Here is a 26,114-nt window from a genome sequence, read left to right as displayed (position 1 = left end):
GAATTCAAGGATCTATTCAAGAATAATTCTATGTCAATTGGATCGGTAAATTCGGTTAAATACGTAAAAATGTATAAAAGAAAAAAATGTTATATCACCATATCGTGATATAACATTATGTTAAATTCAAAAGCCATTCACTGAAGAATGATAGCAAACAAAATGTCTTATCTTGTTGTATTTATGTCTTTGATAACATCGGCATCGCTAGCAATAGCTTCGTTCCCGTACTTTTTAATTGTAAAACTCGTAAAAGAGAGAACTGCAAAAAATTTGTTGTCACACACAAGTTTTTTGAAATAGTTCGGGAACGGAAAAATGGAAAATACGTCAAAAAAAAACTGGAACAAGTGTCAAAGTCGGCGTATCAGCCAATCAGACGCCGGCAACTATGTTACTATTTTTTACACTCTCAAATTTGTCGAGTAAAAAGTTTTTAAAGAGAGCGCCATTCAGCGCCATTTTTGTTTAAAGAGAAGTGAACATTTTACAACTTTTTTGTGTACGGGAACGTTTTTTCGGGTAAAATGTGTAAAAGTCGTAAAAATTGTAAAAACTTTTTAGTTCTGGAACACAGCTAATATTTTTGTGAAATTTGGTGCTACATGTTGCCGTTGTTCATTGTTGCTAAACATATTTCGAAGAAATTTTAGTAGCAAAGCTGCAAATATTCGGTGCTTTTGCTAATATGGCGTTAGCATTTTAAACCCTGGTTCCTATTACTTTATACACAAAATTATGTTTACCTACTAATTAAAAAAATGCTTACACCAGTTCGCACATTTAAAAAAAATGTTCTTATAGTACAACACCACACAACGTTTGATCCCATTAACTTAAAAAATCCATAAATCAATGCACGGTTGTTGAATTATGTGAGTTGTGCTGTTGCTAATCTAATTCAAAAACCGTGAATTCACTGCAGATATGCATTTTGTATTACAAAACAAAATTACAGCCCCCGAAAGTATGCTATAATAATTTAGTGTAACTAATTTCGAAACTTCTCTCATTTTTTGCTGTTCCCACGTCGTTGAGAATATGGAAAGCGTGGGAATGGGAATGGGCTGGATAACCCCCCTTGTTTCTTCGAAAATATTCACTGCAACTGAAAATAACTGGTTGCTGAAAAATAGCCGGTTCGTCAACTGATGGGTCGATTCCGTATTGCGACGCGAGTCGTGTCGCGTTGCCAGTTGCAATTTTTCCATTCTGTCGCCATAAAGTTCATTTTCCGGCGACAACAAATTAGCTGTCGCCGTGTATTTTTACAAACGAATAAAAACGAAAAATTGAAACGTCAGTAACACTTTCATTTATTTTAAGTGAATATATTTAATAGTATATCACCAATATTTTTGAAAATTTAACATAGCTGAAGCCAAGGTTTACCCTTTTAGAACACGCGACTTGTGATTGTACATTATACAAATTAAATATTTTTGGATAAAATGAAATGTTTTTGGGCGTGGCAAAAAATTTTGGCCTTAAAAAATAATTTGCGTGGAAGCTGTGACTACATTTATGTTAAAAAATGGGTAAAAATGGGTTGAAGCCAACATGTCTTTTTTTTTTTGTTTTCTCTCGATTTGTGGGTAAACCACAATTCTCTCAATTTTCCTGTCAAAGTAAAAGTTGAAGCAAACTAAATAAGGATCATCACACTAATGTGTTACTTTTCAAAATTTTAACTGCTTCTACCATTAAATGATGCTTACATTTTGAAGCCAGATTTACAGTGTTTTTTGAAATTTTCTTCTAATTTCATTCCGCAAACAGGTTTTTCAAAAAATCATATATAGGATTGTAGTACTTGCGATTCTGAGTTATTTGATACGTATATTGTGAATGTAGTCTGCACAGCTTCATTGAAATCTGCATCCAAATGCGGAAATTTTGTGCGAACGTTTTTCAAAAAATCATATTTTTCGGGCCTAATTTTTACAATTGTCATTCGATTTCCTCGTACTTGATTGCACATTTTAGTTTTTTGCGTTCCGGATCCAATAAATCATTCCTCGTGAAAATCCATCTACTAAAACGCGAGTTACGAGAAATTCCAAAGTAGAAAAATCACCTAAAATTGTTTTTCAAAATATCGCGTATTTTATCGCGTTTTCTGAGGATTGTTTCCACTGCAAAGAAAAAACTAGTGCAGCATCTTCGTTTTAGCGAAAACAGAGATTTGAAAGCTTCACTGATAAGGGAGCTACATTAATTTTATCTCAAAAAATAGTGTGTGATGCTACATCCACGGTTCTTGATTGCTCGCCTTGAAATAGATATATATCGATATAGATTTTCATGGTGGACACTGAAATCGGATGCGGACAAAAATTGTATGCACTTTGCGCAAATTAGCGATATTTTATAGGTTTTTTAATGCTAAGATGCAGCCGATGCTACATCTTAGAGTCCAAATTATATTTCGAAAAATATATACAAATTAAAAGATATGGTCTTGCTGTACATGAAAATCACATGCGGACAAAATGATTTTGATAATTGCGCGATTTACACGTATTTTAAAATGCATATAAATTAAAATGGGTTATTTGACCTGTATTTCCATTTTAGAAGCTTTGAGATATATCCTCATCAACCCAATTACCTTCCCTAATGGGAAAGCTTTAATATGAATGTCAATAGAGTAAAATCCGTCTATTTTATTGGGAGATTTAAGCAAAATGAAGGAAGTATTCCTATATATTTTTCCAATATTTTCTACTAAATAATGCATGTGAAAAAAATTTTTTTCAAACAAAAAATTATTTTTTTGACCAAAATATGTGCTTATTTTGGCTGTAACATCGAAACTATAACACCAATCTGTATGATTGTAGTCTCATTTGATTCGCCGTGAAGTTTTGATCCACAATAAATTTTTATGTAATTTTATGACCACTAAATGGGCCTTCATTTTGAAAAAAGTTGACTTATATTCAATAATTTATCAATTTTATGTACATTCCGCGAATTCTGTGTAACATTTTGCAGGTATTATGCAATCTACTCGCTGAAGTCACTTCGAGAGAGCTTTTTTGTAACAATTGTGCTCATTAAAATAATTAGCGTTTTTATAATATTTTCTATCTTAAAAAGCGAAATAAAACCGCCATATCTTTTGTCCGCAACAACCAAAAATTGGCTCGCGGGCAAATTTGTACTGGGAATTTTTTTCTTAACCTACATATCAAAAATCGTTGATGTAGCGCGACAAAAAATTATCCTTTTTTTCTGAAATGGAATATGAAATAATTGACAATATTCGTGATATACGTTTTTTGATGTTTCAGTACTTATATTGGTAAAAATTACTACAAAACAGCAATTTGAAATGCTGCTTGAAAAAATGGAAGCCCATCCAAACGTAGCTTTTTGGCGACACTAACGCCACTTTTGATGAGGTGGGGAAGGATGTTACGGAGGAATTAAATAGTCGTATGCGTACACCAGATGAATGACACAGAGTATAATATATACTAATTGTTACACAAACATCCCATAAGGGACAAGGAAGACTTCTCTCATATCAATGAGTGCACCCCGATTCATATTAGCTCAATGATAAGGGACCTACAGTTTATCGCCGAGTCCGAACGGTGTGTCTAAGACACCACTTTTGTAGAGAAGTTTTACATGGCTGAAATACTCAGGAAATGTCGCCAACATTACTGAGGGGTATTTTGCCACCGTTGAAAAGTGTTTTGATTGTCTGGCCGGGGAATCGAACCCACGACCTTATGTGTGCAAGGCGGGTGTGCATACCATTGCAGCACGGTGGCACCCAAGTATGGACTCATTTTAAATCCAAACTAAAGAAAAAAATGTCTCAAAATAAGAAGAACCATCACAAGAAATTTGTCGTCGATGGAGCAGACTTACTGCAAATTAATATGGTTTCAAATCTACGGAACTGAAGAGACATGAGATGATAATAACAGTGAAATTGGACAATCTGCTGAGGTAGAAAATGAAAAATCTCAAAATGAAGTAGAAATTGACAACGTACTTGCCAACAAAACGCTGAAACTAAAATATCCTTTTCTATTCAGATATAAATGGGGAACATCTTCATTTGGTCCCATTATATGTACGTGTGTTCCGTCAATGCATCCAACAACGCCTGGGAAATTTGGTTTTGAATAAAACTAGTTTTTATTTTGTCACTTTTCCTTTTGGGTTAATTTGGAAACAATCCAAATTTTACACAGTTTTTCCTCTATTAACTCCAGAACTTTGCTTAATACCTTTGACAATGTGGATTGAGCCATCCCGAGGTTAAAGTCATTGCCACGGGATTTTTGAACGCTTCCTTCTGCAAGAAATCTTAAAGCAGCACACACTCACTAAGGAGTGGCTGTATTACTGTTGATCTGTGGGTTTTTAAAGTCATTTTCAATGGCTCTACTATATAAATAACAGCGTCTTTTGGAAGCCGAAAATAGGCTTTAAATCTAAAAAATTAACAATTATTTTGATGAATGTTGGAAACCAAACATACAATACTGATGGCAATTCTAAAGAATTCGATTTTTCTCTTAAGTGTCGCCTGATGCTACTTTAACTATATTTTCTCAAAAACATCAAAAAATAGTTGCACTGAGCTTATCAGGTATGTGATGAAAAACGATTCGACTCGTTTTGCCATAAATCGAAATCGTATATTTCTAATTTTGGTCAATATTATAATGAAATTGAAAATGGATTTAAAAATTATAATTCAAATAAGGGGCGTTTGCGAAGTAAAACTATATACAGTTGAACCTCGATTATCCGTGAATCGATTATCCGGGAACCTGCATTATCCGTGATAGAAAAGAAATGTTGGACTTTTTCCATTTCCTCTGTTTTTCGTTATAAACTTCATTAAAAGCAAAATTTTCAAATTATTTTGATTAAGCAAACAAAAGGTAAACAAACGAAAACTGGAAATGTTCCCGTATTATACCCCGTTTATATATAACCGGATTTAACAAACCGACTGGGTTTCAAATGTCAATTCCATTGCTTATATTTCAAACAAATCCTCATAAAGAAGGTTAACCCTGCCAAAAGCTCTAATATAAACAGCATATAACACAATTTGTGTATTTATGGTGTCACAAAAACCATGGGACAAAGTCAATTCAGATGAATCTGATGATGATGATATTATGTATCCTTTTAAAATTTGATGGATTACCGTAACAAATTTAATAAAAATTGCAGATTTTCATATTATTGGACAATACTATGCCATTTTTACTTAAAAATATGTTCAAAAACTGCATTGCCTCCATTATCCGGGAAAGTCGATTATCCGTAATGCCTCCGGTCCCGACCATCACGGATAATCGAGGTTCGACTGTATATCACCAAAGACATCCCGAATATATACCATTTCGATTCTGCAAATCGAGTCGATTCGGTATTCATCACATACCCGTATCATTTTAGAAAACTATAACTTTGTGTACAACTTGCTCTGAATTTTTTTCTGATTTATTCAAATCAAAACAAAAAACGCTCCGCTACATAACTTGTTATCGACGATTATTATCTATCGCTTTACGTAGTACAATTTTTAAATTTTGTCGCAGAGACGATTGACTACGCGACATGATTCGCGTCGAAATACGGAATAGACCCATAATATTATATACGTTTTTTGGTGTTTCAGTACTTATATTGGTAAAAATTACTACAAAACAGCTTGAAAAATGGAAGCCCACCCAAACGCAGGTCGTGGAGTCAGACTTTTTGGCGAAACTAAAGCCACTTTTGATGAGGCGCACAGTGCGAAATATGGGAACTTTACTCAAAAATTAATGTACATAAAAATAATGAGGTTCTTGTTAAATTCTATTGCTAAGTATCCCATGACTAATGCCTCATATTCAGTTTAGCGATTTACCCCGCGAAACAACTAGAAATGCACTTATGTTTTACAATATTTATTTTCTTAAAAAATTGCTTCTAGATTTACTTAAGTAACATAGTGTTTCAAACAAATTGTACGCTAGTTGACTATAGTTTTTGTTGCTGTTATAATTCTCGACAATTTTTTGATTATTTGGAGTTTATAGATTTGCAATATCTAATTTAGCTTGGTTGCTATTACTTCCCCAAAAATGTGCTTTTTTAAAAGTCTACTAAATTATGTTTTTATAAGTTTTGGAGGTTTTTTAATGTATTGTGGTGAATTGCAGAATAAATAGCACATTTTCTGAGATGTAGGATATTTTTCTATAGAGAAATCAAAAATTAGGTTCGCGCAGGTTTGCGAGATATACGACTTTTTCCGAAAGTCGTTGGAATATTCATATATCTATATTTTTGAAAATTTGATAGAAGAACCGGCATAAGACGTCAATGTTGGTTTCGTTTATCCCAAAGTGGGTTCACCAATACTAAGAAATGTTGCTTTTAATAGTTTTATGACTATTCATGCGAATTTCATTCACATTTTATAGAAAAAATTATCAAATTTGAGCAATTTTTTCAGGACTTCTTTAAGTACCTAAAACAAAGCATAGTTGCACCAGATGCTTTTAGGTGATATACTCATTTGCAGAACCGTGTAATAAGATAAACATATCCTCAGTCGAAACGTTCAATTTGTAAAATTTATGTTATATCAATGAAACTATACTAAAAATAAAAAATCTCAAAAAATAATTTTTTTCATTTACTAACGTATGTGGATGATTTGGGGGAGAGGCCAAAGCAAGGATCTATGCTCTGAATTGTTTTTTAGAATAATTTCCATTTATGAAGACAAATTTTAAAGAAAACCAAACTCGGTTGGCAATAATTACACTGTGCAGCAGCATTTTTGGGGGGTAGAAAATTTCTTTTGGAGATGAAAGCCCTTCTTGAGTATACTAAGAAGCCAAAAGGAAATTTTCGCCATAGGTCAAGTTTCTGAGACATCGCGCAATGAAGTTTTTGATTTTTTCCCTATTATACTTGGGAAAATAGCTCCATATCTCTGTTTTAGCTTGGTTTTGAGGTGACATGTCTTCAGTGAAATCGATTGGCGAATCTTTTTGTAGAACATTTCTTTCTTCTAACTCAATGCCTTTCATGTCATTTTCGTCCTTTATTTCTTGAACCGTAGTGAAAGAACAAGATGAGATTTTTCAGCATCCAAATATTCTACAAAAATATTGCTAAGAAGATTTTAGGTACGGTTCTCTTTGACAACTAATCGATTTTGTCCCGTTTTCATTGTCATATTTAACATTTATTCGGATTTGGTGCAGAATTAAACTATGTTTTGTTTTTTCTGTATACTCGAAATTTGTTATGTATAGGTATGTAGACGTAACAATTGGTTATTGCTTATGTAGACATCTGGGGTGCTTCTGAAATATTTACTACAAATAGCTCTTGTAATGACAAACACGTTAATAACAAATTTTCTTGGAGGATAGATCCGGTTATCTCAATTTTTGAACAGGATATTCCGACATTAATACCGATTTTTGAACCAGTTTTAAGTAACCGATTACACTTATATGTATACCATTAAAAGCTTATAGAGTTGTCAATCAAATTAAATTAATTCGCTTTTGAAAACTTTGTCAGTTGCAGTTTTAGAACAAAAAACCCCTTTTCTTAAACCATTTTTAAGGAAAGATATCAGTACGCGCAAATATGGAGATCAAAGGCTGGGGGGTGAAAACTTCGTTTTGGCGATGAATATCGATGATGAATCCGGAAGGACAGTTCTTCCGTAGGTCAAACTTCTGAGTTATAGCGAAATGAATTTTTTCTTGACAAACTATACATATCGACACCTCCAAATAATAGTATACTTACTTACTTACTTAGCTGGCCCATTACAGAACATTTGTTCTATAGGCCGAACTAAGAAGAGATCTCCATTCCTCTCTATTTGTTGCTTTGCACTCTGGAATACCGCGTCTTGTCATCTCATCATCCACTTGTTTGCGCCATCTATTCCTTGGCCTGCCAATTCTGCGTGCACCGCCATGTGGCATGTATTCATACGCCTTTTTAGCGGGTTCATCATCGCTCATTCTTATGATATGGCCTAGCCAACGCAATCGCTGCATCTCGATACGTTTAACAATATTGATGTCGTTGTATAGCAGATACAGCTCGTGGTTCATGCGACGTCGATATTCACCGTCAACGCAGATTGGTCCGTAGATCTTTCGAAGAATTTTTCTCTCAAACACACCAAGCACTGCCATGTGTGCTTGCGCAAGTACCCAGGCTTCGGAGCCATACATCAGCACGGGTAGTATCAGTGTTTTGTAGAGCGTTATTTTTGTTTGACGAGATGTGGCTTTGTTTTTAAACTGCTTACTTAATCCAAAGTAGCATCTGTTGGCCAATACAATTCTTCTTTTTATTTCACAACTGATGTCGTTTGTTGTGTTGACGGAGGTGCCGAGGTAGACGAAGTCTTTTACTACCTCAATATTATAGGAACCAACTTCCACAGTCGGTCCGAGCTCAATGGACGCATTGCGCGTCGACACCATCAACTTGGTCTTCTCACCGTTTACCGCCAGACCCACTTTAGCAGATTCTCCTTCGACCTTTATAAAGGTATCAGTTACTTCTTTTACTGATCGACCCATGATGTCTATATCATCAGCATAAGCAAGTAACATGTGACTATTGGTGACTATTGGTGTAGATTGTGCCACTTCTTTTGACGTTTGCCTCTCGTATAACCTTTTCTAGCAGGATGTTGAAGAGGCCAAATAATAGTATGCTAAGTCTAAAAAGTGAGTTTTGCAGGAGGAGCTCTCAAAGTTTGGAAATTTTTTTGAACTTCAGTACTATGCTAAGTCAATATTTGTTTATAACTTCTGTTCGGATTGACCGATCATTACCAAAATTAGACAGAATTTAAGTTAAAGGACGTTCGACACCTCCAAATAATAGTTTACTAATTCTGAAAAGCGAGTTTTGCAGGACAAGCTCTAAAAGTTTGGAAATTTCTTTGACCTTCAGTACTATGCTAAGTAAATATTTGTTTATAACTTCTGTTCGGATTGTCCGATCATTACCAAAATTTGACAGAATTTAAGTTAAAGGACGTTAAATATAAAAATGTAAAGAACTTGAAAACATGCTAAGTCGACTTAGCATACTATTGTTTGGAGGCGTCGATATGTACCTACATGACAAAAAACCTAACGAAATTTTATCACGCCATAACTCAGAAGTTTGACCTACGGAACATGGTGTAAGAAAGAAGGTGATACAATAATACCAACTGATGTCTTTATTTGCTGTCAAAACATATTTTTAATCAAAAATAAATAACAAATATTTCGCTTCTATAAAAAATATTTGTGTACAACATCTTTGTTTAAGCTTCGCGAATAATATTTTAACGTTTTCTTCTAAATTTTGTGGATATTTCGCGCAAAAAAAAATTGACAGCAAATGAAGACTACAACCTAACGTCAACTATTGGATCAACTTGTTAAATTCGCCTTGCTACGGAAGAACTGTCCTTCCGGATTCATCACACTACCTTCATCGATATTCATCGCCAAAAAGAAGTTTTCACCCTCAGCCTTTGATCTCCATATTTGCGCGTACTGATATCTTTCCTTAAAAATGGTTTAAGAAAAGGGGGTTTTTGTTCTAAAAATGCAACTGACAAAGTTTTCAAAAGCGAATTAATTTCATTTGATTGACAACTCTATAAGCTTTTTAATGGTATACATATAAGTTTAATCGGTTACTTAAAACTGGTTCAAAAATCGGTTTTAATGTCGGAATATCCTGTTCAAAAATTGAGATAACCGGATCTATCCTCCAAGAAAATTTGTTATTAACGTGTTTGTCATTACAAGAGCTATTTGTAGTAAATATTTCAGAAGCACCCCAGATGTCTACATAAACAATAACCAATTGTTACGTCTACATACCTATACATAACAAATTTCGAGTATACAGAAAAACAAAACATAGTTTAATTCTGCACCAAATCCGAATAAATGTCAAATATGACAATGAAAACGGGACAAAATCGATTAGTTGTCAAAGAGAACCGTACCTAAAATCTTCTGAGCAATATTTTTGTAGAATATTTGGATGCTGAAAAATCTCATTTTGTACTTTCACTACGGTTCAAGAAATAAAGGACGAAAATGACATGAAAGGCATTGTGTTAGAAGAAAGAAATGTTCTACAAAAAGATTCGCCAATCGATTTCACTGAAGACATGTCACCTCAAAACCAAGCTACAACAACGCCAAACAGAGATATGGAGCTATTCTCCCAAGTATAATAGGGAAAAAATCAAAAACGTCATCGCGCGATGTCTCAGAAACTTGACCTATGGCGAAAATTTCCTTTTGGCTTCTTAGTATACTCAAGAAGGGCTTTCATCTCCAAAAGAAATTTTCCACCCCCAGACTTTGAGTTCCATTTTGTGTCACATTTTTACCTAACACCATTGAAATATCCCAAATGGGGTGCCCCCTCATATTGGGGCTATGGCAAAAGGAGAAATTACGTTGCTAATATTTCGCGAAACGGTTTTCTAACCTACGGAGAACAGAAAATACCAAATTGCAAACAAATATATTGGTAAATGTGCTTAGAATCTTTAAAATATGTTATATTGGCCGGTACCGCTCAATAGGGGCTATACCTATACGCGAACAGATATTGACAATATTTTGTACATATGTTCTCCATCCACTAAAAGCCCAATATACCTATTTGCAGCAACATCGGTTGAAAAATTAACCTAATACGTAAAAACGGTCACCACCGATATGTTGGGGCTATAGGAAACCGCAGGTCTATGTCGCCCATATTTATCCACATACGGCCCTCAACTATAAGAAACATTTTTGGAAAATTTTATTAACCTACGTTCTTCGCATTAAAAGTTATGAGTAAAGTTCCACTAAAGTGCCCATATTTCGCACTGTGAGGCGTGGAAGGATGTTACGGAGCAATTAAATAGTTGTGTGCGTACACCAGTTGAATGGCACAGAGACTCATTTTAAGTCCAAACTAAAGAAAACAAGTATGAAAAACGTTAAGTTCGGTCGGGCCGAACTTTTTATACCGTCAGCAATTTCGATGGATTAATGGGCCACAACCTTCAAATTACCGAAAATCGGAAGGTACCGTTCTATGATGGCGTGGACCTATACCTACAAAATTCTGGGGGAAAGTTTTATACCCCCAACGAAGACTATATACCAAATTTCAGCCATCTCGGTGTGATAATGAGGACAAAACCTTCAAAATACGGAAAATCGGGAGATATCGTCCTATGGGGCTATATCAAAACGTGGACCTATATAAACATTTAAGGGCGAAACCTATAGCTCTGCGTGTTGCGTGTGCGTTCAAAATTACAAAAACAAAATACATGTATTTCAAATTGAAAACAACAACAACAAATACATGTATTTTGTTTTTGTATTTTTGAACGCACACGCAACACGCAAAGCTATAGGTTTCGGCCTTATGGTAGAAATGTTTCTTAGCCTCTGGAAACACAAAATACAAAGTTACAACCGATTCTGTTGTCAAATGGGACTAATACATTCAAAATATATTAAAATATACACATAGCCCAGAAAGTCTGCGTTCACCTTACTACTTTTCAAAAACGATGCTATAACTTTAATAAATAGGTAAATGAGATCAGTTTTTCTTTCATAAATATGTTATTGACACTCTTACTACCAGAATAAAAAGAAAAATTCTAGAAAATATATTATTATTACGAAGATAACGGTAAAAAAGTGTTACAACTGCTAAATTAGAGCCCCAAAAAGTCTGCGTTCACTTTGTATGTTGCAATAATATCGTTAGTTTTTTTGATTTTTATACCCTCAGCCTTTAGGCTAAAGAGGGTATTTACACTTTGATACGACCAAAAATGTGCCTCATCGAAATAATGGTTTCAGACCCCAAGTATGTTTGTACGATATTCGTTTCAGACAATTTTGAGTAGATCTAGCAATGTCCGTCCATCTGTCTGTCTGGCAGGCTGGTGCGCACGAAAACTCCCGAACGGATCAATCGATTCGGTTCAAATTTTGGGTATCGAATTATTTTGTCCAGATTCGATTTAAGTTCGAAGATGGGCCATATAGGTCCGACCGATGTGGTCCATACTTTGCACATCGTGTAATATCTACCAAACTTAGATGAGGTTCGAATATGGATTCAATCGGTCCACTCCTTCGGGTACCTCCTCGAATCGCTTTGATTTTTGTTTACGCAAGTTGTATTCGCTGCCCTCTATACGACACTGTAAGCTTCATTAGGGGCAAGTTCATACTTCCTGAGAAAATAGCCTGAAAGTTAACAAAAACCCTATGACACCGTGTGTAGTGGTGAAGCGCAAGATAACTCTCGAACGGATCTGCCAATTCGGTCCAAAATTTGGCTTTCGTAATATTTTGTCCAAACTTAGTTCAAGTTAAAAGATGGATTATATCGGTCCACTCCTTCCGGTACCTCCTCCACAAAAGTTCGAAAATGTTCGAAAAATTTGTGCGTACGATAACTCTTAAAGGGAGAAAGAGATTTGTTCCATACTTTGCACATTATGAAATTTCTACCAGACTTAGATGAGGTTCCAATATGGACTCAATCGGTAAACTCCTTCGAGTAACTCCCACACAAAAATTCGGAAAAGTTCAGTTTAGGACCTGCTCTCGAATCGCCTTGGTTTTGTTGTAACATCTTGTATTCACTGTCCCCTATACGAAGGTACAAATTTCCTCAGGGGCAAGTCCATACTTCGTGAAAAATAGCCTGAAAGTCGAAAAACAAGCCCTATGACACCATGTTTATGGGTGGAAGCGCAAGATAATTCTCGAACGGAAATGCCGATTCGGTCCAAAATTTGGCTTTCGTAATATTTTGTCCAAACTTAGTTCAAGTTCAAAGATGGATTATATCGGTCCACTCCTTCCTGTACCTCCCCCACAAAAGTTCAAAAATATTCGGAAAAATTGTGCGCACGATAATTCTTGATGGGAGTGACCAATTTGGTGCATACTTTACTCATTCTTATAATATCTACCAGATATAGATCAGATTCGAATATGGACTATATTTGTCCACTCCATCCCGTACCTCCCACACAAAATGTTGGATAAATTCACTTTAAGACCTGCTATTGGATCACTTTGATTTTTGTTGAAGCAACTTACTTACATTCGCTGCCTCGATTACGATGGTAAAAGTTGTTTCAGGGGCATGTCCATACTTCTTGAGAAAACAGCCAGAAGGGTGTAAAAACCCCCTATGGCATCCCCATGATGTATGTCGGTCCATTCCTTTAAGTACCTTTTCCGCAAAATTTTTGAACTTTAATCCTAATCATCATTTTTGTCGGTTCATACTACCAACATTTTGAAACCCCCTAAATACATAAGTTTTTTGTGAAAAAAGTGTTTCAATTTGCACAGGCTGAGGGTATATGGTAAATTTCAAATTTCCTTTGCAATTACATCGAAAAAAAATTAAAAACTTTTTTGGCGAGCACATCTGCCATTTTTGGTACATGGGTTACGAAAAAAATCGTGGTTTCAAATCTGTTCGCGTTCACAAAATTGGATGCTGCACTCAAAAGTTATATGCGGTTTTACTCTCTTGTAAAGAAAAAAATATTTAAAAATTCTTATTGTGTTGTAATTTGAACATGTATATATGAATCGTTAGCAGCATTTGATATCTATCCGTAGATGCTAAAATAGTTGCTAAATTTATTTTCGCGGAAAATCAAAAAATATTGAAGAAATCTTGGAATAAATTTTATTTATTCTAAATAAGAGTCCAAAAAATCTCTAAAAAAAAATAATTTAAAAATACGTACAGAATCTAGACAACGCGTAGAAAAATGTGAGACCAAAATTATAAAGATCGCATTTATAACTTGCATATTACAGCAACAACAAAGAACGAAAACTTATTGTTGGAAATTATTTCAAAAATATATTTTTGGTAAAATACGAAAAATTTTAAAAATAAATGTTGGGAGTTATTCTATTATTTCGCTAAATTTCGATTCAAATCCTGAAGTATTTTGCTTAAACTTCTACGAGAAAAGTAATTAGTCATCGTGAAAGTATATTTGCTTTCTGTGATAAGCAATAGAAATAAGAAGTAGAGAGTAATATTAAATTAAACATCAAAGAAAAAACATAGAAGTTAAAAACCGAATAATTCGCGAATTGGTTTAAATCGGTTGAGGTGCATGTGCTTTTCGGATACAGGGAGTTCATGTCTATCAATATGCATGGATTTTCCCATGTTTCATTCAGCGGCCAAAGTGTGCCATCAGTTGCATCTTACTATTCAAAAAACCTTCAAGTGGGCAAAAATTACGCGATATGCATATGATGATAAGGTGCATCCGATTTCAATGGCCCCCTATTAAAAATACGTCAATATAAATTATTTTAGACAGATTCGTCAAGAACTGCGGATGTGCCACCGCATTCTATTTTGGGATAAATAGGGATATTACTCCTGAATCTTTGTAATTTGTGACACACCTTTTTGGCAAATATTATAATCGCGTATAAAGGATTACATTTATGCAAAAATAATCAAATAAATCGCGGGTCAATTCGCGGAATTGTCAAAATATATTTTTGCAGATTTTCCTACTTTCAAGGTATCTATATCCGGCGTTTTAGTGGATGCATTCGACCGCGGAAGACCTCATTAGATCCGGCACGTAAAAAAACTAAAATCACGCGGGGTTCAGAGGTACCTGTACGACAGTTGTAAATTTTAAAGCCAAAAAATAGTTTTTTTTTCAGAAAATTTACGCACCAAATTTTCGCCTTTGGACTCCTATTACTAGAAAGCTGTACGGAGCACACTCATGAGATATACATCGAACGACGTGGAATCGCGAGTTCTACAATCCTGTAAACTAGTTTGGATTATTATCTAGTTGCACCCACTATTTATAAGAAAAATTCGAAAAACCCAGTTTTCAAAACTTCAAAATGTCAGCATCGATTTTAGGGGGATGCAGTGTATATATCGAGAAGTCATACATAAGAACCATGTTGCCCAAGGGGTATTCTTCAATTCTTTCTTTGAGCTTATGTCTGAATTTTCCGTGGTTTGACCAGAAATCAAGAAAGAACACAAAAAAAAACTTGTAAACTTCAACACATTTTTACCTATTTTTTAATATTACCACCAACGCAGCTTCCACGAAAATTATTTGTTATGGTCCATATTATGAGATCGTGGCTAAAACACTTCAATTAATATAAATATATTCATATTTTATTAAATATATTATCAGTTCGCGACTTATTAAATGGTAAACCTCAACTTCAACGATTGCAAAACTTTTTTGAATATTACCATATCTCTGTCGGCAAAGCCGACTGATACTTTTTTACTTGTTTTCTCCCATTTTTAATCCATATTGTCCCAACTGGTCATTATGTAAGGTCGTTTGCGCACTTAACTTAAAAAAGTAAAGTATTTTAAGAATGGACAACAAGGGCAAAGAAATTGGCATCGATAAAAGGAAAATTCTAGGTAAATAATGGAAAAAGCTATCGAAATATTGGCGAAACTGTAGGTAGAACATATGAGTCTATACATAGAGTGATAATTAACTATAAACAAATCGGAATTTTGAAGTCTAAGCCCAGATCTGGACGGTCAAAGCTCAGTTTTGGACGGTCAAAAATATTATCAGAACGGGAGGAGCGTAACATAACTAATATAGTTAAAACAAACAGTCCGATAATTACTTCCAAAATTGTTGAAAATGTGAAAATGGCATCCAAAAAAGTATTTGTCCACAAACCGCCAGAAAAATACTGCATAAAGCTGGATATCACGGTATAGTCTAGTGAACAGGCAGAAGCATATTGAATTTGCTAATGAATACATAAACAAGCCTCCAGTATTCCGGAATCAAGTCATATTATCGGACGAAAGCATGTTCTATATGTTTGCAATGAAAGGACTTCAAACTGTTTGGAGAAAGCTCAAACAGCGCTTGAAGAACAAAATCTTGTTTTACACTGTAAAAAATTGCGAGGGTGCTGTTTTGGTTTGGGGGTGTGTAGCAGCTTCTGGAGTGGGCCAACTTGTATTTATTGAATCGACAATGGACAAGTATGGTTACCTAAACATCAAAAATTTTATACAATTTGCAACAAAGTGAACAATTATCGTTTAAATGTCAATAATTGGCAAAAAGAAATGAAAATGTTTAATATTGAATTTTGAATGATGACCGAAACGACAAACTCTGAGGAATACAAAGAAAACCAAGCAATATTTTGTGGAAGTTGTTCCATGCGATGCCAATATTTCACTGGATCGTCTGCATTGGTTCAAATGAAGTTGTGAAAAATCCCATCTTCAAAATTTGAAGGAATTTCAAGAATTGTAAATAAATATGTACCTGTGAAACATCCGATTTTTCTCCAGCATTAGGACCAATTCAATGAATATTAAGTACAATTCAATTCATTTCTTCAACATTTGAACCAATTTCATAATTAGTCTGTTCCAGAACTGCAAGAATCTACTAAATTTTACTATTTTTTCCGATAACATAAAGGAAAAAGTGTTATCGTAGTAAAAAATAGTAGCTTTTTGCAGGTTCTGGAACAGAGCAAATGTTATCTTTATTTTTGCTATGTTTTTATTTATAATATTTTTATATTTTACTTTATGAATTTAATCCTTCCTGTTTTGACTTCTTCTTGTTCGTGGCATATGACATGCCAAAGGCTTGGTATTGATGCCATGGCAAGGTATTCAGCCCTATTCTGAACATTCCCATGGGAACTGTTTCCCATGGGAGCGAAATTTCCCATTCCCACGTTTTCCATATTCTCAACGACGTGGGAACATCAAATCATGGGAATTGAATTTTCGAAATTCGAAATTAGTTACACCAAATTATGATAGCATACTTTTAGGGGGCTGTAATTTTGTTTTGTAATACAAAATGCCTATTTGCATTGAATTCGCGGTTTTTGAATTAGATTAGCAAAAGCACAACTTACTTAATTCAACAACCGTGCATTGATTTATGGATTTTTTAAGTGAATGGAGTCAACGATGTGTGATGTTGTTCTAATAAGCACATTTTCTTCAGATTGTGCGAATTGGTGTAAGCATTTTTTAATTAGTAGGCAAACATAATTTTTATGTAAAAAGTAATAGGAACTTTTTAAGTTTGTAACGAATTGAAAATTGTATGTTGATACCGAGTAATTTTAGTTAGGGGTTTAACGAGTATATCGCTAGTTTTACTTATTCCTAATGATCGCTAGAACTCGTATTTTGCATATTTTTAAAAAAATTCAAAAAGATAAGTTCGGATATTTTTCTCGATTATTACATATTTTTGCTTGTTATTACATATCGTCACCATAAAAATCCGAAGACGTAGCTCAAAAAAAAAAAAAAATAAATAATAATAATAAAATACGTTTGTGATTGAATCTAAAACTTAAACACATGCCCTTGCAAAATTTCAAGCTTCTACGTTCAAAAATAACGATCCTATTCAAGAAAAGGCATTTCGGAAAATGGAATAGCATTGCAATAATTTGGCATATATGTATGTACGCCTGTGATCTTTGTCGTTGAGGAGACTAACACGTTTTCAATAGAACGTTGGTTGTCTGATTTAAAAAACCCGAAAGTTATATTACGAAAATGAATAAAAGTTGTAAAGATTGTATATATTATGGTTATTTTCCAATATATTTTAATAATTATTGCCAAAAATTCTTTTGAAATTGATTTGTTTTTACTTGTTGTTCTGTGTTAATAGAATCAACCATGACTCTTTTTCTCGTATTTTAATACATATGGTCTGTTCCAGAACTGCAAAAATCTACTAATTTTTACTACTTTTTTGTTTTGTTCGATAACATAAAGGAAAATTTTTTATCGGTGTAAAACATGTTAGATTCTTGCAGGTTTTTGTATCATATAAGAATATGCAAAAACCGAAGTCTACTAATGACATATTTTACAGTACATTTTGTATGCTTTTATTAAGCAAACACTTGGCGATTATAAATATTTGCAATAATTTTGTCGTGTAGATGTCTTAAAATATGAAATTTCATAAAAATATGAAATTTCTTGAATTTTTTTTTTCAAACTCCCACACTGTTTGCTGGGGAGATTTTTCCCACAAAAAGACACAAAATTCTCCCACAATTCAAGATAGAGAATGTATACTTTTTTCCCATGGGAACAAATTCCCAATTCGAACTTCATTCAGAATGAGGGGAGATGGGAAATGGGAAAAAACTCCCACACAATTTTGTTCAGAATACGAAAATGTGGGAATGGGAAAAAATTCCCAACTCCCATGCGTTCAGAATAGGGCTGTTTGTGTTAAGATACCATTCCACTGGGTTATTGAAAATGCCATCCAAAATGATTTGGATCTTTTGGGGGTTACGGTCTTGTAAACAGAATGTTCGAAGGTGGTAAAAAGGTGAAATGTCACTTGCACTCATGCTTGAATAGCATCTTTGGCATCGAATATTTTGATGAGAACCTTATCGAACAAAGAACAATTCAAAGGCACTTACGATATGTCACTTATCATCTAGAGTTGCCGCAAAGTTTGTAAGTACCTACATAAATATGTATGCACATTAAATGTCTGGTACAGAACCTGCAATAAGGTACTAAAATTGCAGAAAGGGGTTGCTCCTGATTGGGTCATCTTCCATTCCTGTTGTCATTCTATGATTCTGAACCGCTTCCCATATCTTCAACTCCGTCTCCAAATTACGCCAAACTCGATTGAGGTCTTTTAAAAGAATTTCTAATTGTTTTTTATTTGTTACTTTCAACGTAAAACACAAATAAATACTTATTATCATTACAAATGCAAAATATTCGTTTTTGTCGATTTTTTTCTACAAAAAATGTCCATAGTTTCATTTTTTTGTTCAACTCACCTAGATTTCTGTAGTGAGAGAAAATTGCCTCACATTCTCACTTTTTTGACATTTATGATAGCTACTTTTCTCGCGAACGTGAGTTTTGTTCTCACTTATGATGTTTATAATAAGGGAGGAGGCGAGAGTGAGAAAACTCACGGTGAAATGATGTTCATGATTGGGCTGAATAAGGAAGGAGGCGAGAGTGAGAAAACTCACGGTGAAATGATGTTTAGGATTGGGCTGAATATTTCGATAGCTTTTTCCATAATTTACCTAGAATTTTCCTTTTATTGATGCCAATTTCTTTGCCCTTGTTTTCCATTCTTGAAATAACTTTTTTAAGTTAAGTGTGCATGGTACAAGAAGAAAGGTAGTTTCATGCTCACAACTGTTTAAATTTTTTTTCAAATTTCAAATTTGAAGTACGTTTATTGTCAAACGGGATTTGACACTGAATGTAAACATGTACACAAATGTCATTTTCATTTACAAAAAATATTGAAAATAAAAATGTTTTGTTCAATATTTTCTTTCTGTTTGATCGTCATAATGTGAATGTATTCACCGCTGCTCCCGCGGTTGGTAGCGCTATGGACCTTAACCAAGTTACGTAAATTGGTACAAAAACTCAACGATAATTTAACTGAATGGAGCGGTAAGGCCTCGGCAAATAATGAAAAGAAATCTTTGCAAGTTAATCAATTGAATATTGCCACGGAATACCGCAAATATAATTGTCTCAAGCTAGTGAGCATGTTCAAATATTATCTGCCTTTATGCTCGAGTCATGATGGTGACCACGATAACGTTTCCTGCTGTTGATAATATCACCAAGGAGTCCATAGCAATTTGGTTTCAAGTGTCCATTTACATCAAATTCTCTATGGCCTTAATAGTTGTCAAGCTGATACATTGTTGAGGACTGGTTTCTCTTTACCAGAAATTATCGGTCAGAAAAAGATAATTTATGACTCTATTGAATTGTTAAATCAAATCAGTTGGATGAGAACTCCACCACCGACAACATTCAGAAAATGTGTCTTTTCTTAATGCCTTGAATTCTGCGCTATTAAAGAAGATTTCTTGAATGTGGCTCAAATGGTCAGAGAGAACGGATAAGGAATAGAAACCTAAGCGCAAAAAAGCGTATTATATTCACTAAAACCTCATAGAAGCTAGAAAAAGATTATACATACATATATAAATTTTTAGTAAGGTTTTTCTTTTATCTTAATATAAATTAAACTTCATTTGGTTATAATAAAATATTTTGATAAAAAACAAAATTGGTTTATTGTTCCGTTTAATTTACATATACGCATACATATGCATGTTCCCAAAACATCCCCGAAGGGATGGTCTATCACCACTTATAGGGAAGTTTATCATGGCTGAAATACTCAGGAAATGCATGGGAACTCTACTGAAGAGATTTGGCACCGCACAACATTTTGATGTTCTGCAGACCTTCTGAATGCATGACGGACGTGTATACCACGGTCTCTCGCTTGAATTTGTACCAACCATCCTGTGACCATCTTTCATAACTCGGATTCCAAGCCATAACGCACACTGCAGGACCTTGTGGACTAAATTGGATCTGTTGTTTTTTCATGTTCTGCAATTTCAACCTACCAACAAAATACAGATTTAAGTGATTTCATCTTCGAAACATGCATCCACATACACAGGCATTGGTAGGCATCGTAAAGGACTATTCCAATATCACATCAGATTTGCAGCAACACAAATGAATTTGAAGGGTCGCACGCATGTACAAATACATATATTTTGCTCTTTTTTGAAATATTTGGATAATTAATTGTTACTTTTGGTATTTTCAAAAACAAATAACAAATAATTATATTTTGTTTTTGTTATTAAATGTCATTCATTTTTTGTTTTGCTTTGTATTTGACACGGTAACGTACAGATATACAGAGTTGCATCTACACACATTTTTGAGATGCGACTACCTTTAATCATTTTACCATGGTTAAGTGTGTAAACGACCTCACAGAATAACCAGTTGTGACAATATTGATTAAAAATGGGAGAAAACTTCAAAAAAATTCAAAAAAACTAACGGTATTATTGCAACATACAAAGTGAACGCAGGCTTTTTGGGGCTCTAAATTAGAAGTTGTAACACTTTTTTACCGTTATCTTCGTAATAATAATATATTTTCTGGTATTTTTCTTTTTATTCTGGTACTAAAGAGTGCCAATAACATACTTATGAAAGAAAAACTGATCTCATTTGCCTATTTATTAAAGTTTTAGCATCAATTTGAAAAGTAGTAAGGTGAACGCAGATTTTCTGGGCTACGTGTATATGGGGCGTTATATGGGGGCTATACCAAAACGTGGACCTATATAAACCAACTTTGGCAGGAATGTTTTTTTGGCCTCTGGAGACACAAAATACCAAATTACAACCAATTCGGTGGTAAAATGGGACAAATATCTTATAAATTCCTTAAAACGACGACGCGTCACGCGTCATTTTGTATGGGGGCTATACGAAAGCGTGGACCTACTAGCCTGCTTTTAATACCAAAAGTCCTACGTACAAATAATAGATTTTCCCAAAATTTCATCCACCTACGTCAATCCGTTCGGATGCTAGAGTGATTTCCACAGACGGACGGACATGGCTATATCGATGTAGAATTGCACGCTGATCAAGAATATACACGCATGTTCTGGCATTCACCTCTGCACCTCACGTGTATCGAACACACCTAAAGCTGGGGCCTAATTACGACATTCGATTCGATCGAGTATTTGTTCGAGAATGAACAAATCAAACTATGAAAACCTATTCGCGCCACCAACTGTACATTTACTAAGGTATATGCATTAGCAATTTGTTACAACAAAGTCATAAAGTTTTAAAAAAATAAATAATTTCGTACAGTTTTCAACACAACTTCATTCCGAAATTATTACCCAAAGTATTATTCAACGATTTCAACAAATATTTACATTTTTTCGTTAATAATTTTGTTTTCTAGTTTTTGATTTAAGATAAACAATTTTTTTACCATCTACTTTCTTAATGTTCTTTGGACAACACATAGGTGTTCATAGTTCGATTTTTTCATTCACGAGCAAATTCTCGATCGAATCGAATGTCGTAATTAGGCCCCTGTTCTGCAACACACTTTACACCTAGTTGGGGTGTATTCCTCACACTGTAATTTTGATGGCGAGAGCTGAGTGAATCCTTATTTTTTAAAGAAACTAAATGAAATTTTCTACAAAAAAACTGCATAGGACTAAAATCTAATATGTTTTCTATTAGCATTTAAAAAAAAATATTTAATTTTCTTAACAAAATATGATTTAAAAATGTATTTTTCCTAAAGTACCAAATTCAACATGTACGCGCTCTTGTAGAAGTTCTCTTCCCTATTATCAAAAAATAGTTGCACCGAGCTTATTATTTTAGAAAACTATCGGGTATGTGATGGAAAACGATTCGACTCGTTTTGCCATAAATCAAAATCGTATATCTCTAATTTTGGTGAATATTTTAATGAAACTGAAAATGGAATTTTAGAATATTATTAAAATAAGGGCCTTTTGCGAAGCAATACTATATGTATCATCAACGGCACTCCGATTATATACCATTTCGATTCTGCAAATCGATTCGATTCGGTTTTCATCACATACCCGTATAACTTTTGTGTACAACTTGTTCTGACATTTTTCCCATTTATTCAAATCAAAAAAAACTTGTTATCGATGATTATTTTCTAACGGTTTACGAGTACATTTTTTTTTAATTTTGTCGCAGAGATGATTGACGACGCGACATGACTCGCGTTGCAATACAGAATTGACCCATGAGGGTCGCGCAACTTCAGTTGAAGGTTGACATACATAAAATAATTTTGACAACTGGGGCCTAATTACGTGATTCGATTCGATCGAGTATTTGCTCGTGAAAAAGATTTCGACACGATAAAAAAACGGCATGACGAGATTCGATCGAAATCGTTGATCGAATGTTTCGAGAGTAACCGGTAATCGAACTATGAAAACCTATGTGTACTATAGGGAATATTATGAAGGTAGACGTAAAAAAGGTGTTTTTTGAAAGCAAGAACCAAAAAAAAAACAAAAAAACAAAATTATGAATGAAAAATGTAAATATTTGTGGAATTTGTTGAACAATACATTCAATAATAATTTCGGAATGAAGTTGTGCTATGAAAATAAGAAAATTATTAATTCTTGCAAAATCTTTTTGACATTGTTGTAACGGATTGCTGATATATCTACCTTAATAATCGTCTCTCAAAATAAATGAGAGAGAGTTTGGTGGATGTTTTGCATTAGCCTCTCTGAGAGAATATTTCCTTTGGTAAACAACGGGGGATGAAATGTTTAAAATGTACTTCCCTTATACAATAAAGGCTATTAATATTCACCCTTATTACGGTTGGCGTAGTCGTAGACGTTGTCGTAGGCGTAGACGTTGGCGTAGTCGTAAAATACATTTTTATCTGATGAAAAATGATATACAACGACATTTTTTGTCTTTTATAGCATTTTATATCCTTAAAAAATCGAAAGAAATACATTTGTAATTCCCAGAACGCATTGCTTGATTTAAATACAACATTTATTTTTTTTGATACGACAAATCGGTATTACGTATGGCGTAACACGACAAATTGGTATTACGTATGGCGTTGAAATACGAGGAAAGAGTCGTGACCGATTTTGTAAACGACTGCATATAAAAATAAAAACAAATTAATTTCAAAAGAATTTTTGGCAATGATTATTAAAATATATTGGAAAATCACTATAATAAATACAAATATTACTACTTTGATTCATTTGCATAAGATAAATTTCGTGTCTTTATCAGATGACAAACTTTCTATTGAAAATCTGTTAGAGTCCTCATATAACGATTGATGCAATGTAAATTTCTTAGTTCTTGCTCAAAAGATGATTTCAAACAAATAGTTTTACAAATAAAAAATATATATTTTTTAAATTTTGTATGTGAAAAAACTTGTCGTTGTCGTAAATGTTACGTGGTACCAAAAAATATCCCTACGACAACGACTACGCCAACGACCACAAAAACGTCTACGCCAAACACTTATTTTGATTGTAACAAGTAAGAACAGACTATAGTCGGACGGGGCCGACCATGTGATACCCTATACCACTATCCCTGTGCACTAGCTTTCCGGGCTAGCTGTTATAAGATGTGCATTAGAAATTTTACCAATTTTCACACAAAAGTTTTGATCAATTTAACCCGCTAAATATTATCCGATCATACCGTTGACTTGCACGCTACTTCTTCATCTCAAACCAAAACTACGTTTAAAATTTCGCGCCGATCGGACTATTATTGCGACCTACAGAGCGGCTACAAAATCGAGCAAAAATTTTGTTTTTGGTCCATTTCATCCCTTTAACATTTCACGATCATCGCCAAAAACTAATCAGTTCTATTCTGGTCCAAACCCGACCTCCATACTAAATTTCGTGACAATCGGTCCATAATTGCGGCCTCTAGCTTGATTACAATTTTTAATGGACGGACAGACGGACGGACGGACGGACACACATCGCTAAATCGCTTTATCTCGTCGAGATATGAAGTTTGGTATACCACATGAGGGGTCTACGACGAATATTTCGCGGCGTTACATGAATTTTTAGGAAAACAAACTTATTATACCCTTTTCCACATTGTGGTATAGGGTATAAAAACTGTAGGGTTAGTTTATCTTCTGAATTAAAAGTTTAAAAATGATCTACTAATAATTCTAATTATGTTTGTTAAAAAAAGAATTCTTTAAAAATTGAAATTTTTGCTTTTTTGTTCAAAAACATACATAATACCAATTAGACGTTACGACACGTCAGCTTGCAATTTTGGATACGACAACGCCAACCGTAATAAGGGTGATTAAATATTTTTTTTTCCTTTTTCCAGAAATGCTTATTTTTCAACTTATTTTTTAACGACTGCAAAAGTAATTTTTGGTTAATGATTGCATGCATTTTAATTCTAAATTTATCACAATTTCTCAAAACGACTGCAAAGGACTTTTCCTAATTTCTCTTGTTATATTGTCTAAAAAATGCTGCAATTATTTACTAACATCGTTTTTCTTCTATAAAACGACAACAATCAACAATTTTTACATTTTAAACAAAAAGACAACAAGGAAATCTTTCATTTTATTTGTTTACGATAGCTAATTTAGCCTCGAGAAATTACTCGCAAATTTATGCTCAATTACTCGATAATTTTACTCGATAACGAATGTTGTCATCCCAACTTTGAGTACTCAGGTCGAAACAACCCGATATCGAATCACATAATTAGGCCCCTGACAACTCCATTCAACGATAATCGATATCGATAATAATACCGAGATATTCCCTTCTTATTGAGACGATGATCTATTTTGAATATAAAAAATCTTTTGAAAGTTTACGGCGTTTACTACTTTGTATGTGTTTTATAGTTATATGGAGTTTACAACGAACGGAACATCTATCTAAAACTATCTCTTTTTTGCAGGCTTATCAATGGAATCCTATGGCGAACTTGAGTTTGTTCTAAGCGTAATTACAAGAGGATCTGGGCGTTTAGGATTAGAATAGCTTATATGCAATAAAACAAATATTTTTAAATGGTAAATAATTTCGATTTTATTGAGTTAAATCATTAAACAATGGTGATTGCTTCAGTTTTTGGGTGTTCAGTTAAACTAAATTGTACAAAATTATGCCAGCACGTCTTCCAACGATATCCAAAGTAACCAATGAAGCTCTATTGGAAGCGGATGCAAGAATAGGCATAACATTGGTGGGCATTTACAAGGCAATTAAAAACAAATACTCAGCAGATATAACCCCACATAGAAAAGAATTGATAAAGAAACACCTCTATGGCTTAATAGCTTCTAAGGAAGTTACAAATATAACAGGTCGTGGCTTAACAGGACACATAAAATTGGTTAATAAAAAAGAATTCAGCAATAAAATAAATTCAACTCGTGCTGTTAGAAGGAAAACTGTTACAAATCCTGATGTTAGAAGTCTGAGAAGGTCGAAAACAACTGAACAACCTGTTAATACAGTTACTACTGTTCCAGACTACCAGTCACCACCACCCTTAAGTCAAACTTATGA

General features: G+C 34.0%; 1 protein-coding gene across 2 annotated transcripts in view; it reads left to right on the top strand.

Annotated features, from left to right (window-relative positions):
* B9d1 (B9 domain-containing protein 1) overlaps window positions 1-25,801 on the top strand; it is a 36,335-nt gene extending 10,534 nt beyond the window's left edge. The window contains exons 3-4 of one of the 2 annotated variants that reach the window (XM_073972642.1): window positions 25,501-25,615; window positions 25,671-25,801. In XM_073972642.1, coding sequence (XP_073828743.1) covers window positions 25,501-25,583 — 83 coding nt within the window. In that variant the 3' untranslated portion in view covers window positions 25,584-25,615; window positions 25,671-25,801. Of the gene's footprint in view, window positions 1-25,500; window positions 25,624-25,670 lie in introns of those variants that run through there. The other variant, XM_073972641.1, reaches the window with a different exon arrangement.
* The last annotated feature ends 313 nt before the right edge of the window (window positions 25,802-26,114 follow it).

Source organism: Musca autumnalis, unplaced genomic scaffold (assembly GCF_047663935.1).
Source record: "Musca autumnalis isolate F117 unplaced genomic scaffold, ASM4766393v1 scaffold_3, whole genome shotgun sequence".
NCBI lineage: Eukaryota > Metazoa > Arthropoda > Insecta > Diptera > Muscidae > Musca > Musca autumnalis.
The sequence above is the reverse complement of the archived record's forward strand: the minus strand, read 5'-3'. Positions and strand labels throughout refer to the sequence as shown.